Raw genomic sequence first — 16,512 nt, 5'->3', positions numbered from 1 at the left:
ACCTGGCTGTTATTGGCCGCAGGCCGCAGGCCAACCCACTGGGACCAGTGGAGGGGAAGTGCTGCCTCAGAAGAATGCACAGCACCCACCCCCCCACCCCCAATGGCCTGCTGGTGACCCAGTGCAGCAGGATCCCCAACACAAACGCACACAACCAGGGGCACACACACAACACACCTCCAACCAAGGACCATATGCTCAGAATTCATACAAACATGCTCACGCAGGCCTACAACCCAAATCAGGGAATTACACGCACGCTCTCTCTCTCTCACACACACACCCAACCTGGGGAATCACACACAACTAACTTGAGAATACAAGTTTGGTTGATAAAGGTAACAGTGTTGACATAACATACTGACACTTTTGTAAGGCGTTTGACTTGGTACTGCACAACATTTTGATTACAAAAATAGAACAATATAAAATTAACCTGGCACACACTGCTGGTGTGGTCAGCACTATGTCGGAGGGAGAGCTTCTCCTGCTGATATAACTACTGCTGCTCGTTGGGGGTGGTTTAATTATGCCGATGAGAGATTTGCCTACCCCCCGCCCTCGGCATAGAATGGCTACATGGGAGACCTTACAGAAGAAGAGTTCTGTGTAGTTCAAAAGCTTGTCTCTCTCACCAACAGAAGTTGGTCCAATAAAATATGTTACCTCACCTGCATTGTCTCTGCCAGGTCTACACTACAGACCTATATTGGTATAACTACATTGCTCAGGAGTATGAAAAATCCACACCCCATAGCAACGCAGTTATGTCGACCTAATGCCCTGTGCAGACAGCACTATGTCGATGGGAGGGCTTCTCCCATCAACATCGCTACCGCCTCTTGGAGATGTGGAATAACTACACCGATGGGAGAAGATCTCCCATGGGAATAGGAACATCTTTACTTAAGCGCTACAGCAGTGCAATTGCATTGATGCAGAATTTTAAATGTAGACCTGCCTTTAGTATCATCTGTAAACTTTCCAACTTTATTGTTTACCCCATTTTCCAGATCATTTATGAATATGCTGACCAGCACTGGTCCCTGTACAGATCCTTGGGACCTCACTATTTACCTCTCTCTGTGAATGCTGACTGTTATTTCTGCCCTTTGTTTCCTGTCTTTTAATCAGTGACTGAACCATGAGAGGACCTTTCCTCTTAACACATGACTGCTTATTTTGCTTAAGAGCCTTTGGTGAGGGAATTTGTCAAAGGCTTTCTGAGAGTCCAAGTACACTATATCCACTGGATTACCCATGCCCACATGTTTGTTGACACCCTCAAATAATTCTAATAGATTGCTGAGGCATGATACTCTTTTACAAAAACTGTGTTGACTCTTCCCCAACAAATCGTGTTCATCTGTGTATCTGATAATTCTGTTCTCTACTGTAGTTTCAACCAATTTTCCTGGTACTGAAGTTAGGCTTCCCGGCTTATAATTGCCAGGTTCACCTCTGGCGCCTTGTTTAAACATCAGCATTGCAACAGCTATCCTCCAGTCATCTGATACAGAGGCTGATTTAAGGGATAGGTTTCATACTACAGTTAGTAGTTCTGCAATTTCATATTTCAGTTCCTTCAGAACTCTTGGGTGATACCATCTCATCCTGGTGACTTATTACTGTTTAACTTATCAATTTGTTCCAAAACCTCCTCTATCAACACCTCAATCTGGGACAGTTCCTCAGATTTGTCACCTAAAAAGAATGCCTCCAGTGAGGGAATCTCCTTCACATCCTCTGCAGTGAAGACTGATGCAAAGAATTCATTTAGCTTCTCCGCACTGGGCTTGTGTTCCTTGAGTGCTCCTTTGGCACCTCGATTGTTCAATGACCCCACTGATGGTTCAATGGGCTTCCTGTTTCTGATGTACTTCAAAAAAAATTGCTGTTAGTTTTTGTGTCTTTTGCTGTTTGCTCTTCAAATTCTTTCTTGGCCTTCCTAATGATAGTTTTCCACTTGACTTGCCAGAGTTTATGCTCCTTTCCATTTTCCTCAGTAGGATTTGACTTACAATTTTTAAAGAATGCTGTTTTGCCTCTAACAGAGTCTTTTACTTTGTTTAGCCATTGTGGTATTTATTTTTTTATTTTTTATTTGGGGTATACATTTAATTTTGAGTCCCCATTATGTTTTTTTTTCTTTTTAGAAAGTTTCCATGCAGCTTGCAGGCATTTCATTCTTGTGGCTGTTCCTTTTAATTTCCATTTAACTAGCTTTCTCATATTTGTGTTGCTCCCCTTTTTGAAGTTAAATGCTACTGTAGTGGGCTTCTTTTGTATTCGCACTCCATGCACAAGGATGTTGAATTTACTTACATTCTTCTTAGAATGATAATCCCTATTGTATTCCACTGAGGGTTACGCATGTGCACTATGTGCCTGGACTCAGGGAATTTGAAAGTAGCGTCCATTGGTCTACTCATGTTTCCTGGCTCGCCTCTGCTTCCGTCCAAGGTGATAAAGAGCAGGGCTGGCTGACCATGTCTCCAGTTCCTTCTCACCGTCACATGGTCTGGGTTGGAACTTTCAGTGTCCTCATCTCTGACACACTTTTAAATAAGATAATTGTACATAGTTTTAAAATTTTTAGTAGTTTTATTGTAGTTTTAGTGGTAGGTGGAGGGTCTTGTTTTTTTCACCAGAACCTCTCTTCCTCCCCCCACCCCACCCCAGAAGTACGCCCAGGACTACAGGCTTCAAACTCTGCATCTCCTGCCCATGCTCCTTTTCAGTCAGTGACAAACACCAGCGCTGCCTCTGCTGCTTGGGGGAAGCTCACATCACGTGCAGGAGCAGTATTTGCCAGTCTTTCCCCAGCTGCACCCGAGAAGGCTAGGCTCTGTGTCTCCAGAAGCACTTCACGGAGCTTGCCATGAGGCCTCATTCGGACCCAGTCTGGGGAACCCTCCCACCCCCATACATTGGCCTGAATCAACAAGGAGTACCATGTCTGAATCCTGTGTTGATGGAACCACCCCCATGGACTCCATGGCGGGGCCTAGTTGGGAGGTAAGGAAGCATACCCATAAGCTTAGGACTAAGTCTTCCTCAAAATCTAAGACAGTGGAAGCTCCTTCCACAAGTCCAAGCCATGGGGACAGAGCTTCTGCTAAGTCCCATAGGCACAAGAAGAAATCCCACAAACAATGGAGCCAGCAATTTTGAGCACTGGCCCACAGATACCATCATCAGAGGCACCCCACAAGATGTGGGATCCTCCCATTCCGGGAAAGTCCATGGTGCTGGCACCAATAGCAGGCAAAGAGAGGGTGCCTCTGACACTGGGAAGATCTGGAACCATAGCAGATCCCCAACATGTATTTGCCTTGCCAGACCCGGAGTCACCACGTCAGTCAGGCCTCTCCCCGTCTAGAGAGATTATTCCTCCGCCATGGGATATGCCCCAATACGGGACCCCTTGCCGTCCACTCCAATAATCTACACTCTTCCACCAGTTCTAATGGTTCTGTTATTTGAATTGGAGTCCGCCTTCTCCTCCTCTGATGAATCAGAAGTGAGAGAGGAACCTTCATCTGCCTCCTCCCATGGGATCCTTCTAGCAGGTGCTCGGACCCGCTGGTAGAGGAGGAACCCCTTAGTCTGGTCCTGGTGGTGCCACTGGAACTGACGAGATTTCCCTCTTCATCTCTGGATGAAGCAGTGACTGCAGCATCCCCTTCTCCTCTGGATGACTTTGGGCAATTTCAGGAACTGTTGTGGAGAATTGCTGGGAAACTCCAAATTCCCCTGGAAGAAATCCAGGACACTCAGCATAAATTGCTTGATGTCCTCCACACTTCGGGACTAGACAGAGTTGCATTGCCAATTAATGACACTATTCTGGAGCCTGCCAAAACAGCGTGTCACACCCCTGCCACATGTATGGCTAGCTCCAAAGGGCCTGAAAAATGTTACTATGTTTCTGCCAAGGGGTATGAGAGTTCCTTTGTTCTCACCTTCCTCCAAACTCCCTAGTTGCCCAGATGGCAACTGAATGAGCCAAACAGCACCCTCAATCTACACCCAGCTGATAAGGAGGGCAAGTGTGGATTTAAGGTATTTTCCTCATTTAGCCTTCAAGTCAGGATCATGACTTATCATGTTACTAGCCACGCAGGACTTCCTGAATTACAGTAAATTCAAGGAATTTACTGATAGCCTGAAACAGCACAATCAGGCTTGTTTTCAGATGCTTATTGAGGAAGGGAAGGTGCTAGGCAGAACAGCCTTCCAGTCGGCGGTAGATGCAGCAGATACCTCCCCCAGGTCCATGGCTACAGCCATATGCTTGGGGAGTCTTGGCTCCATTCCTCTGGTTTCCTCAGAGAGGTACAGAGCACTATTGAAGATCTTCCTTTCAATGAATCCCATCCTTTAAACCAAAAGACGGCTGAATCGCTGCATATCCTCAAGGATTCCAGAGCCACTCTTGGCATATATGCTCCTCCTCAAAGCTCAAATTCTGCCACCCACCCAACGCTCTAGGTCCCCCCTATTCTACCCTCAGAGACCTTATGAGCCTCTGAGGAAACACCAAAAGATTCAGATCTTGCTGCCCAGGGCCCTCTTCACAGGTTTTGATGTTGCAGCTAAAACCTCCAGACACGAGGTATTTCTGAGGTGACCCTGAGAGCTGCCAAACACTATACTCACCACTTCATGACCCACCCTGTCCCCTTCGGGGGTCATTTAGCACTCTTTTCCCATGCTTGGAGTGCGATAACAAACAGACAAATGGGTGTTGAAAGTCAATGAAGTCAGGCTTTCATTGTATCAGCATCCCTTGTTCCCTTTCTCTTCAGCTGGGGGAATTCTCTGAAAGGAAAAGCCCCTTGCCTGACAGTCTCTTAGATGGTGCTAAAGACGGTAATAACTGGGTCCATACTTTACAGTGCAAAGGCTTTCACTGTTTTGCCTTCTTATCTGTATCTCATGCTCTTTGCTAGCTCTTCTGGTCGCTTAGGAGCTGGCATTTAAACCTCCTGTTCTCCTTGTGTAGGTCTGCATTAAACATTAAACAGTGTGAAACAGTCCTAGGGCAAGCAAACCATTAAACATCCTTTTTACCTTTTATTAAAAATACAGAAAAGAAGGCAAAACAGTGAAAGCAGCATTGTAAAGTATGAAGTCAGGCTTTCATTGTTCTCTTTCTGTTCAGTGGGGGAAGTCTCTGTAAGGAAAAGCCTCTTGTCTGACAGTCTCTTAGATGGCGCTAAAGATGGTAATAACTGTTCTTTTGGGGAAAAGAGTGGAAGTTAGCTGAGCTGGGCTGGAGCTCTTATTGTTGCTGTTGTTAAAGTCCAATCTGATTTCTTAGAACAAGACAAATAGACACAAGAGGGGAGAGAAAAGATCAGCAAAGAGAAAATGCAGCTTCTGTCTCTGGTGCTGTCTCTCACTTGCAATCTCACTGCTGCAGAAACACAGGCCCAGCACAGGTCTCATCAGCTGCTCCAAGACCTGGCAAACTTGTACCAGCATCAGGTTTCTCAGGTCATTGCTTTGAACTGCTTTTCTGGTCAAAGACTTACAGCATTGTTGCAAAATATACAGTCTTGGGAAGCTAAGCCACTCTCATTAGCCAGAAGGTAAAAGGAGAGAGCTAGGAAAGGGAAGAAATAAGGTAGAGAAGGAGAAGGACACATGGGGGTGGGGGAGGAGGGAAGAAAAGGGGAGACAAAATCTCATATCCCAGGTGGAGTTTGGGATTTAGCCAGAGCTGGTAGAGGTGCTGATATTATCTGGGTTCCTCTCTCCTGCCTGGTCTGGTCAGGACACCTCTCAGGATTAGGTTGATGATGTTTTGGGGTCCCAGGAGATAGTGGAGGTGGCAGCCATGATGGTGAAGCGTGCTCCAGCCTTGTATTTCAGTCGGTTGTGTCGGAGTAGCCAACTTTCCCCTGAAGAGTTTTCTTTTGAGGACCCCAAAAGGGAGTGATGAGTGGTGTTACCTGCACATTCTAGGGCACCCCACCTTTACCCTTCCATGGGCTTAAGGCATAACCTGGTTAATCTAGGCACCCCCACCCTTACCCAGCTCAGGGCCACCCAGATCCATTTCCTAGAGCTCAGGTTGTAAACAGTTCCTAGGGCTCAGGGTGTAATCTTCTGCAGGTTTGTGGAGCCTCTTACCAGTGAAAGAACCTTGCACAGTAATATAGTAATATTCTTAACCTCTATTTATTAACAGTTACCAAAACAGAATACACACGCTAAGCATACAATGCTCATCACTCCCAATAAGGCAGACAAACTTTTCCTGCTGGCCAGTCAGGATCAGGTTGTCCGCAGCTCCTCCAGCTTTTGCAGGGTGTTGAGCTCTGGCAGCTCCGATCTTTGCCTGTGTCTTGGAGTTAGGTTCCAAAGAACTCCCTTTTGGACTCCAGTTTATATAGTTAAACTTGAGTCCTACTTAGCTGTACCTTCACCAATCTTTTTAAACTAAAGTGCTACAAAATAATTTCTTTGACCAGTCCTAACATATTGCAAAACAATTCTTTACCCAATCATACCCCACCACGCTAATTGATTTAAATCTTGCAAAATTAGTTATGCAACAGGCAGAAACAATCAACGAACAAGACAGAGATCATACAGATAAACAGTAGAGAAGTAAAAAGAAAAGGAGTACTTGTGGCACTTTAGAGACTAACCAATTTATTTGAGCATGAGCTTTCGTGAGCTACAGCTCACTTCATCGGATGCATGCCGTGGAAACTGCAACAGACTTTATATACACATTGTAGGGAGAATGGTCACTTTGGATGAGCTATTACCAGCAGGAGAGTGAGTTTGTGTGTGTGGTTTTTGGGAGGGGGGTGAGGGGGTGAGAGAACCTGGATTTGTGCAGGAAATGGCCCAACTTTATTATCATGCACATTGTGTAAAGAGTTGTCACTTTGGATGGGCTATCACCAGCAGGAGAGTGAATTTGTGTGGGGGGGTGGAGGGTGAGAAAACCTGGATTTGTGCTGGAAATGGCCCACCTGATAATCACTTTAGATAAGCTATTACCAGCAGGACAGTGGGGTGGGAGGAGGTATTTTTTCATATTCTCTGTGTATATAAAGTCTGCTGCAGTTTCCACGGCATGCATCCGATGAAGTGAGCTGTAGCTCACGAAAGCTCATGCTGAAATAAATTGGTTAGTCTCTAAGGTGCCACAAGTACTCCTTTTCTTTTTGCGAATACAGACTAACACGGCTGTTACTCTGAAACCTGTCAATAGAGAAGTAGGGACCATAAAGGCAAAAACAATAAAGTACAGATTTCACAATTACAACTGTTGATAAGTGATTCCTTGCCAGGCAGGATGCTGTCAAACAAAGTTTTCTTTAACCATCTTAAGATCTCTTTCTTTATCTGGTGATGGTGGGTGCTATTAATACAGGAGCACCTCTTTAACAGCCTGATATTTCATTGGTTTAATGTAATTTAGATGGAATGTGAGGATGTGACTTTCTGCTTTTTAACTCATGGCTACTGCTGCCCTAATGTGGCTGCAGAAGAAGACTCAGACCTTACTTGTGAAGTAGCCCAGCTCCTTGTTATTTTGTTCACCATTTAGGCTTAATTTCTGACAAACTAATTCTGGTTCACTGATTTCTGGTTCCACACTTCTCGTTTGCACTAGCCATGTGATCAAGGATTTTATCCCTTAGGGTTTGAGCACACAGTCATTCTCTCAGGAAAACTGAAAGAAGGATTGCACCTTTCTGAATTGCTGCTCCCTGCTGCAAAGGAGTTAAGTGCCTGCCTGCCCCTCCATCCTGCATGCCAACCCCTTGTCCCTAGAGTGCCTCGAGCTATGGGCATACCAACCAGCAATCAGACTCCATCCTCCAGCGACAGCTTCCTGGGGGTGGGACTCTCTCTCCTCTGCACGGAGAACAGAACATAAAGCTCCGGTATTCCCTGGGGGCATGATTCTGATGGATGAGGGATATTTCCTTCTGGGCTTGGGCTCTCTACCCTCCCATCTGCAAGTTATAGAGCCCCAGTGAATCAGAGCCAGAGATTAGCTCAGGGACCAGAGCAGCAGCCTTCCATGCAGGACGTTTCCAGGCTTTGCTCACTCCCCTCTTCCCTGGGAGACCATTCCCCAGCCCTAATCCATCTCTCTGCCACAGAGCTTTCCTGGAGATGCAGCTCTTTGGTCCTTCTGTTCATTTCATCCCATTGCTCATATTTATCCCACCTAAATCATGTCCGCTATTGTGCACTATGGGCCTGTCAGCTGTAATCTCACACACATGCGCACTCATGCACACTGTCGCATACATGCCCAAACACACTAGCACACGTACAGACTAGCACACACATATATACTAGTGTGCATGCACAAATACATCCTTAATTACCATTTCACCACATAATCAGGTTTAGCTCCTTTAGTATTTTCTCATAAAGGAATCCTTCTAGCGTCTTTGCTACTCTTCTCTGAACTCTATCTGGCTGGTCAATATCTTTGCAATGAGGCGTCCAGGATGGAAACAATATTCTGGAGCACTCTAGAGAAGGCCCATCCCCTTCCTGCTCTGGGGGCAAACTTACACTACTCTCTTTACAGCCCTGTGATGCTGGGAGCTGCTATTCACCCTCCCTACTCAGGCTCTTTTACTCTTTCCTGCTGCCCAGTTGTCTTCCTCCCACTGACTATCTGGGTCTGGGATATTTCCCAGATGTCAGATCTGCTATTTCCCAAGCAGAATTCCAGTTTGTCCTTCCCACATGTCCAGCTTCTGCAGCTCTCTAGGATTATGTCTCTGTCCTCCAGGTGCTGGCGGTTCCTCCCAGTTTAGTATCATCTGCGTTGCATATTATCCACCCAGAGCATTGATGAAGATCCAGGAAGAGATAGGGTTGCCAACCCTCCAGGATTGACTTGGAGTCTCCAGGAAATTTGTCACATGATGAAACCTCCAGGAATACATCCAAACCAAATTGGCAACCCTAGGAAGAGACCAGGTCTAGCAATGGTCGTGGCAGTGCCCAACAATACTGGAGAGGTTAGCACTGCTCTTTGTTTATGGCCCTGCAGCCAGTTTTCTGTCTTGGCTGCAGTTTTCCTTCACCAGCTAATTTGAATTAATTATAAGCACAGGGTTTAGGAGACACCATGTCAAATTCTTTGCTAAAATCCAGAGCTGATGTCTTCTGCTTTGTCTTCATCCTTTCCCTTTGTAAAATGCATGTCAACAAAAACAATCAGTTGTGTGTGTCAGGATTTATTCCCCAAAGCAACTTACTGCTTATGGTTCCATTCCCCTCCAGATGTTTAGTGATGCTTGTCAGTGTTCCGTCCATTGTTTTATATGGGGTGATGGAAGAGTGAGACTTTCAGGTGTCAATTTCCAGGATAGATTCTTGTTTCCTTCTGTGAAGACCAGTACTGCAATGCATTTGCTTCCCTCCAGTTGTCCACGATATTTGCTCTGTTCTCTGTGACTTTCCCAAAATAACTGCCATTGATGCAGTAAGCTGGTTACCCGATTCCCTTATTGCTCCCATCTGCCATTGTGCTGCCCATTCACTGTCCAGAGAAGAGTGTGAGGAACTTCACAAGGACCTAACCAAGCCAGGTGAATGGGCCACCTGGTGGCAGGGGAAGTTAAATGTTGATAAATGCAAAGTAATGGACGTTGGAGGGAAATGTATGAATTGCTCATACACCTCCCTGGGATCTAAATTAACTGTAACAATTCATGGAAAAGACCTGGGCATCATTACTGACAGGCCAAGTGAGACCCTCTTTCTAAAGTCCAAAAAGGCAAAGGACATGTAGACTGCATAAGGGATGAGATGGAGAATGATACAGGGAATACTTTATCGCCATTCTATAAATCAGTGGTGCAGCCTCACCTGGATACTGCGATGGTCACCCCATCCCAGCAAGGGATTTGACGGGGTCAGAGAAGTGTGACAAGAGTGAGTAGGAATCTGGGAAACCTCTGCTATGAGGAGACACTGAATAGATGGGGATTGTTACTTTAGAGAGGGGACATGGGAAAATTTATAAAATAGTGACTGGTCTAGAGAAGGGAGATTGGGGGATTCTGGTTTCCTTGCCTCATAACAGAAGAGTGAGGGATGTTCACTGACATTGAAAGGTAGCAAACTGAGAACTGATAAGAGAAAATATGTTTTTCCTCACCAGATAATTAGACTCTGGAACTCACTGCCACAGGAACTCACTGAGGCCAAGAACATAGGAAAACTGAAAGAAGGATTGCACCTTTCTTTTGAGAATGAGAATACACAGAGCTAGAATAGTTAATACTAAATAAAAGGATTTGGAGAGTTATGGGATTGGGTCTGAAGCTTAACATTTGTATATCATGGCGAGGGTAAATGGATAAGAAGGGATTTAAAATGAGGCCTGGATGGGCTGGACATCAACTGATCTGTAAAAGTCTATATGGTGGTTGGCAGTTAAACATTAGAAAGATGGCTATTAGTCACCTCCTCCCCCTCCTGCACAGGGTTGGGGACTGTGGCTGATGACCAGTTCCTGCTGAGTGGGGGTTATCTTCAGAAAACTGCTTTGAAAAATGGGTGTGCAGGGTGTTGGCTGGCATCAGGGGGCACAAGGTGGGGACCTCTGGACACAGCAGTGGGAGGCTGTTAGTCTTCAATGCAAGGGGATGTCAGAGAAGGGGCTTGCTTTCTAAAGATGTGAGGGTTTCCTTTGGGTCAAAGTGAGCGAAGGGTGGCTGGCCTTCGTGGATAAGGCGAAGGGCATCATACAGCTCCTCCCAGTTAGCTCAGCCCCTTTCACTTTGTGTGTAACTCACTGTCCCTAGCAGCACCCTCTGAGGATTCATACCAGCAGCTGGACAGCAAAGTCCATCAGCTCAGAGAGGAAGCACAGGCAGGGTAGGCTGGACCCAACCCCTCCCAGTCAGAGGTATCTTCTAGGATTGCCAACTTTCTAGTCGCAAAAAAACAAACCCCCCTGCCCCGAGGCCCCGCCCCTGCTCACTACATTTCCCCTCCCTCACTGGCTCGCTCTCCCCCACCCTCACTCACTTTTGCTGGGCTGGGGCAGGGGATTGGGGTGGGGGAGGGGGTGAGGGCTCTAACGGGGTGTGTGGGCTCCTGGGTGGGACCAGAAATGAGGGATTCAGGGTGTGGGAGGGGGCTCCAGGCTGGGGCAGGGAGTTGGGGTGAGGGCTCTGGGCTGGGTTGCTGGCTCTGGGCTGGGGCTGGGGATGCGAGGTTTGGCTTGCAGGAAGGGGCTCCAGACTGGGAGGTGGGGCCAAGGGATTCGGAGTGCGGAAGGGGGCTACGGGTTGAGGCAGGGAGTTGGGGTGCAGGAGGGGGTGAGGGCGTTGGGCTGGGAATGAGGGGTTTGGGATGCAGAAGGGTGCTCCAGGTTTGTGGGGGCTCAGGGCTGGGGCAGAGGGTTGGGGTGCAGGCGGGGGTGAGGGTGTTTGGCTGGGGGTGCTAGCTCTGGGATGGGCCAGGGATGAGGGGTTTGGGATGCAGGAGGGTGCTCTGGGTTTGGGGGGGGGGGTGGTCAGGGCTGGGACAGGGGATTGGGGCTCAGAGTTGGAGAATGGGCTTACCTCAGGTGGATCCTGGTTAGCGGCGCAGTGGGGGCGGTTCCCAGTCAGCAGCACACTGTGCGGGCTAAGGCAGGTCAAAAACCGGACACCTGGTCACCCTAGTATCTTCTGCCAGCAAGGGGTGTGTGCAAGGGCTCTGGCAGGCCTCACAAGGAGGGAGCCCAAACAATAAGGAGGAGCCATGAGAGAGGGCAGAGGGCAAGGCAGAGAGGATATGAAACCTTCCTCATCAGGGCAGAAGCCAGCCTCTGTTAGTGACCAGGAGGCTTCCCTGAGATGGTATATTGAGGACTGTTAAAATTGTAGGCAGTCACTTCAAATTTCAGGGGTTCCTGGTCCTGCATGGGGGCTCTGTAGGGAAGCATGCAATTGCGACCTAGTAGCAGACAGTCTGCAGCTGGGCAGCCTATATTAGTGGGGGAGGGGGAGTTGTGGCTCACTTAGGGAGCAGCCTGCTTTCTCTCTTTCTGTTTTGGAGTTCTTGTGGGTTATTTTGAGTTGTAAGTACTAAAGTGGTGTTACATTGCAACTTTCCAGCAGGAGTATTTAATGTATGTAGTTTAACTACTCTGTGGGTCTGCCATGACCATACCACCTGGGGCATGCAAGCCAAGCGCTGCCCACTGTGTGGAACTTGCACCATAGGTGCTGAGTTTCTAGTCTGCTGGGGGGGTGCTCCCCCTCATCTCTGCCCAGACCCCGCCCCCGCTCTACTCCTTCTCCCTTGCTCTACCCCACCTCTTCCTGCCCTGCCTTTTCCCTGCTCAGTTCTGCCCCCTTCCCTGAGCGCGCTGCGCCTTCGCTCCACCCCCTTTCCGGCAGCTGATTCATGGCAGGTGGTAGGTGCAGGGAGGGAGGGGGAGGTGCTGATTGGCGGAGCCCGCTGGCGGGCAAGAGGTGCTGGGGGAGGGAGAGACATTGATGGGGGGCTGCCAGTGGGTGCTAAGCACCCACCATTTTTTTCCGTGGGTGCTCCCGCCTCAGAACACCCACAGAGTCAGCACCTATGACATGCACATTCCTCCAAAGCAGCCATCTCGCATTGGGAGCCAGGGTTGGATGGGTGGGGTCTCATCCAGTCTGGTGATTCCCATGTCTCTGGGCCATTGAGAGGGGGAAGAAACCATCAGCAGCTCCTTGGGGGGAGGGACAGCTCAGTGGTTTGAGCATTGGCCTGCTAAACCCAGGGTTGTAAGTTCAATCCTTGAGGGAGCCATTTAGGGATCTGAGGCAAAAATTGGGGCTTGGTCCTGCTTTGAGCAGGGGGTTGGACTACATGACCTCCTGAGGTCTCTTCTAACCCTGATATTCTATGATTCCTTGCCCCTTCACCTGGTACAGCTGCTGGATGTGTACTGTCTGTCTACTGCTCCCTGTCCCCAGTGCCTTGGCTATGCATGACAAAGCTGGAATTTTCTATAATATTTTTATAACCCCTATGTGTGCATCAATTTTCCCTGTCTTTCACATAGTTACCGAGTGCAGGGGAAAAGGACATCTTTTATTGGACCAACTTCAGTTGGTGAGAGAGACAAGCTTTTGAGCTAACACAGAGCTCTTTTTCAGGTCTGGGGAAAGTTCTCAGAGTGGCACATCTAAGTACAAATTGGAACCGATTATTTAGCATAAGGAGTTAACACATATTCTAAGCGACCATTCAAGGTAGAGTGGCTCATTAATATCACTGCAGTCATAGGACAAAAAGGGGTATTTGGGGGTTACAGATTGTTGTAATAAGCCATAAATCCAGTGTCTTTATTAAGTCCATGATTTTCAGTGTGTAGCAAACTTACGAATTTAAGCTCCTAGGCTCATCTTTTGAAGGTGTTGTGCAGGTGTCCTCTGAGGATGAGAACTGAGAGACCAGGTTAGAGTGATCACTTTTTGAAGCATTTGCCCACAGGTGTTTTTGTCTTTTAGCGTTTTTCAGTGTGAGTTCATTTGAGAACACAGTGATTGTCTGTCTCGTTTCACCCTCAGAGTTGTTACTGGAGCATTTAGTACACTGGGATAGCTCTTGCAGGATCAGGGGGAGGGATAGCTCAGTGGTTGGACTAGATCAGGGGTCCCCAACAGGGTGCCCGCGGGCGCCATGGTGCCTGCCGGGGCGTTTTTGTGCACCCGCAGGACACCTTGCTGCCGAGAAGCGTCTCCGTTTCTCGGCGGCATTTCGGCGGCAGCACTTCTTCCCGGTGGTGCTTCTCTGTGGTGGCATTTTGACAGCGGGTTGTCTGGCGCCCGCCACAGTCTTCTGGGAATAGCAATATGCTATTCCCACAAGAAAGGTTGGGGACCACTGGACTAGATGACCTCCTGAGGTCCCTTCCAACCCTGATATTCTATATTTTTTTAATTTTTTTAGATGGGGGGGAGGGATAGCTCAGTGGTTTGAGCATTGGCCTGCTAAACCCAGGGTTGTGAGTTCAATCCTTGAGGGATTGGGGCAGAAATTGGGGATCGGTCCTGCTTTGAGCAGGGGGTTGGACTAGATGACCTCCTGAGGTCCCTTCCAACCCTGATAGTCTATGATTCTATGGATCTTGAAAGATATTTTGTGGGAGCTATTGATCATCGTAGCAGTGGTGATACGTCTGCAGATTTTGTATCTGTTGTTCTGGCTGGGTCTGGTGCCACTCTTGGGTCCTGGTTTGTGGGGAGCTTGCTTCTGATGATGAGTTGGTGAGGCTGATGGGTTGTTTGAAGGCCAGAAGAGGGGATTTAGGAAAGATTTCTTCCAGGCTGCGGTCCCCTGTGACAGAGTGCAGGGTGCACACAGTTGAGCCTGCACTCTGATCACCCGATGTGATTTAGTTCCCCTTGAGAAAGCTGAGGGAGGTAGTTAGAGAATCAGAGTGGCTGGCTGGGATGGGAAGCCAAGAAGGAAGTCCCATGGGGGGGCGGGGAGGGAGACAGGATGGGATGGGACCAGACCAGACTAGAGCTAGTTGAGCCCAGCTACACTGAGACCACAGGGAAGGGAGACCTCTGTTCCTTTCAGGACCAGAGGTGCTGCTGGTGCTGTGAATAGACCGTTGCACAGGGATTGCTGTAGAAATGGTGGAGGGAACTTAAAATAAAAGGGTTTGGTGAAGGCACAGCCACTGGAGTCCCTGCAGTTTCTGTGGGGAAGAAGGTGGGAGGGGAGCCATACCCTGTGACACGTGGGGGCTTGTCCAGGGTCTTGACTTTCCCAGTTGTGGCGACTGAGAGACACGGGGGAGGCTGCTGCAAATAATTGGCACCCGTACGATGGAGCAGACTCTGCAGTGGTTGGTGGACCAGCAGAAGAAGCTGCAACAGAGCATGCAATCTTTCCAACAGGCACACCAGCTGGAGAGACAATCCCTGCTGGCCTGGCAAGCAAAGCAACAGAGGAGATTGCAGAAATTTATCAGGGAGCAAGCACGAGTGCAGCAGCAGTTGCTTCAGACACTGGTGAGTTCCGGTACGGGGAACGGTAACCGGAGCCTGGGGGTTGGCCTGTGTAAATGACATTTGAGAGGGTAGCAATGGGAGCTGGCTGGGACAGAGGAATGTGCCCCCCCTCCCCGCCAACAACCTATTTGGCGGGGGAGCTCAAGTGGCCTGCATGGCCTTGGGTGACAAACAGACAAAGGACTTTGATGTCGTTAAGGCAGCCATGCTCCTCCGAGTGGGATTGTCTACGGAGAAATATTGGCAGGTGTTTCGGGCTGTTAGATAGGCTGGAGATGTACAGGCCAGGACATGTGCCCAAAGGTTAACTAACTGATTGGGCTACCCTGTGGTTGAAGCCAGGCAAGCAGACTATGGGCAAAATCATGGACTCCGTAATCCTGGAGCAATTTCTACAAGGCCTCCCAGAGAACACCCGTGTCTCGGTGAGGAGGTACCAACCCACAATCCTGGAGGCAGCAGTCAAACTCATGGAAGAGTTTGAGGAAGAAGATTTTTATAGACATGGCCTATAAAAAGAGACTGCCCATCCATGGACCTTGGACTGGCACAACGTTGTAGTTGGACTGGGACCTGCTACAGAGGAAAATGCCAACCGTCTCGATGAAGGTTGGGAGTGGATGGGAGAAAGGCCTAGTGGACACTGCATCAGGATGTTTGCTGGCTAGGAAAGATGTGGTAAAGCTACACTGGATCCTTCCCAGAGAAAGGCTGAGTTTGGAGTGCATTCATGGGGAGAGAAAGCTCTGCCCAATGGCAGAGATTCCCCTGAAGGTCCGGAGAGAGTTGGAAATGGGTTGGGGTTGTGGATAGGTTGCCACAACCGGTGGTGGTAGGGATGGATTGGAGCCCCTTCCCCTTTAAGTGGAAAGCAGCTTAGTTGGGGTCCATGGCAGAAAGGAACTGGTCAGAGATAGAGAAAGGGGCTTGAAGTAGAGGAGCAGGAGAACCCTAGACAATGTGATGCAAGTCGAGGGTGACAAAAGGAAATAAACGTTCCCAAGCGGAAAAGAGGAGGAATTAGCAAAGCAGGCATTAGGAGAAAAGGGAAGGCAGGACATACCAGAGTGGGATGGGCTGTCCTCGGAAGGTTCGCTACCAGGGCCTCGAGAAGAGGAGCCCTGAGATAAGTGGGTAGGACTAGGAGAGCAAGAGTGCACAGAGGAACAACATGGAGAGGGGACAGGACAGACCCCACTGCAAAGCAAATATTGCGATAAGGAGGAGTGAAACCCTCGAGTTGCCCTTGGTGTGAAGATCAGTGGGCCAAAACAGAATCATGGGGGTGTCCCCCCACCCACAAAATGTGACTTCGGTGGGTGGAGGGGGGATAATCACCCTGGGGGTGAGCACAGGAAAGGGGTACCTGGCACCTCCTCTAGGGAAGGGCAGGCCAGAGGCAGAAGGAACGTCAGCAGTAGGCAAGGGTAGAGGTGCGTGACAGAGTGCAGGGTGCATGCACACAGGTGAGCCTGTCCTTTGATCATGCTGATGTTCATTA

General features: G+C 48.7%; 1 protein-coding gene across 3 annotated transcripts in view; it reads left to right on the top strand.

The window, feature by feature from the left end:
* The window catches only part of CADM3 (cell adhesion molecule 3), a 152,798-nt gene that overhangs the window by 41,774 nt on the left and 94,512 nt on the right, over positions 1-16,512 (top strand). For 2 of the 3 annotated variants that reach the window (XM_073322545.1, XM_073322543.1), the window contains exon 2: positions 14,898-15,011. The exons of the other annotated variant lie outside the window; for it this stretch is intronic. In XM_073322545.1, coding sequence (XP_073178646.1) covers positions 14,898-15,011 — 114 coding nt within the window. The remainder of the gene's footprint in view (positions 1-14,897; positions 15,012-16,512) is intronic. 3 annotated transcript variants of the gene reach the window in all.

This window comes from Lepidochelys kempii, chromosome 24 (assembly GCF_965140265.1).
Source record: "Lepidochelys kempii isolate rLepKem1 chromosome 24, rLepKem1.hap2, whole genome shotgun sequence".
Lineage (NCBI taxonomy): Eukaryota > Metazoa > Chordata > Testudines > Cheloniidae > Lepidochelys > Lepidochelys kempii.
The sequence above is the reverse complement of the archived record's forward strand: the minus strand, read 5'-3'. Positions and strand labels throughout refer to the sequence as shown.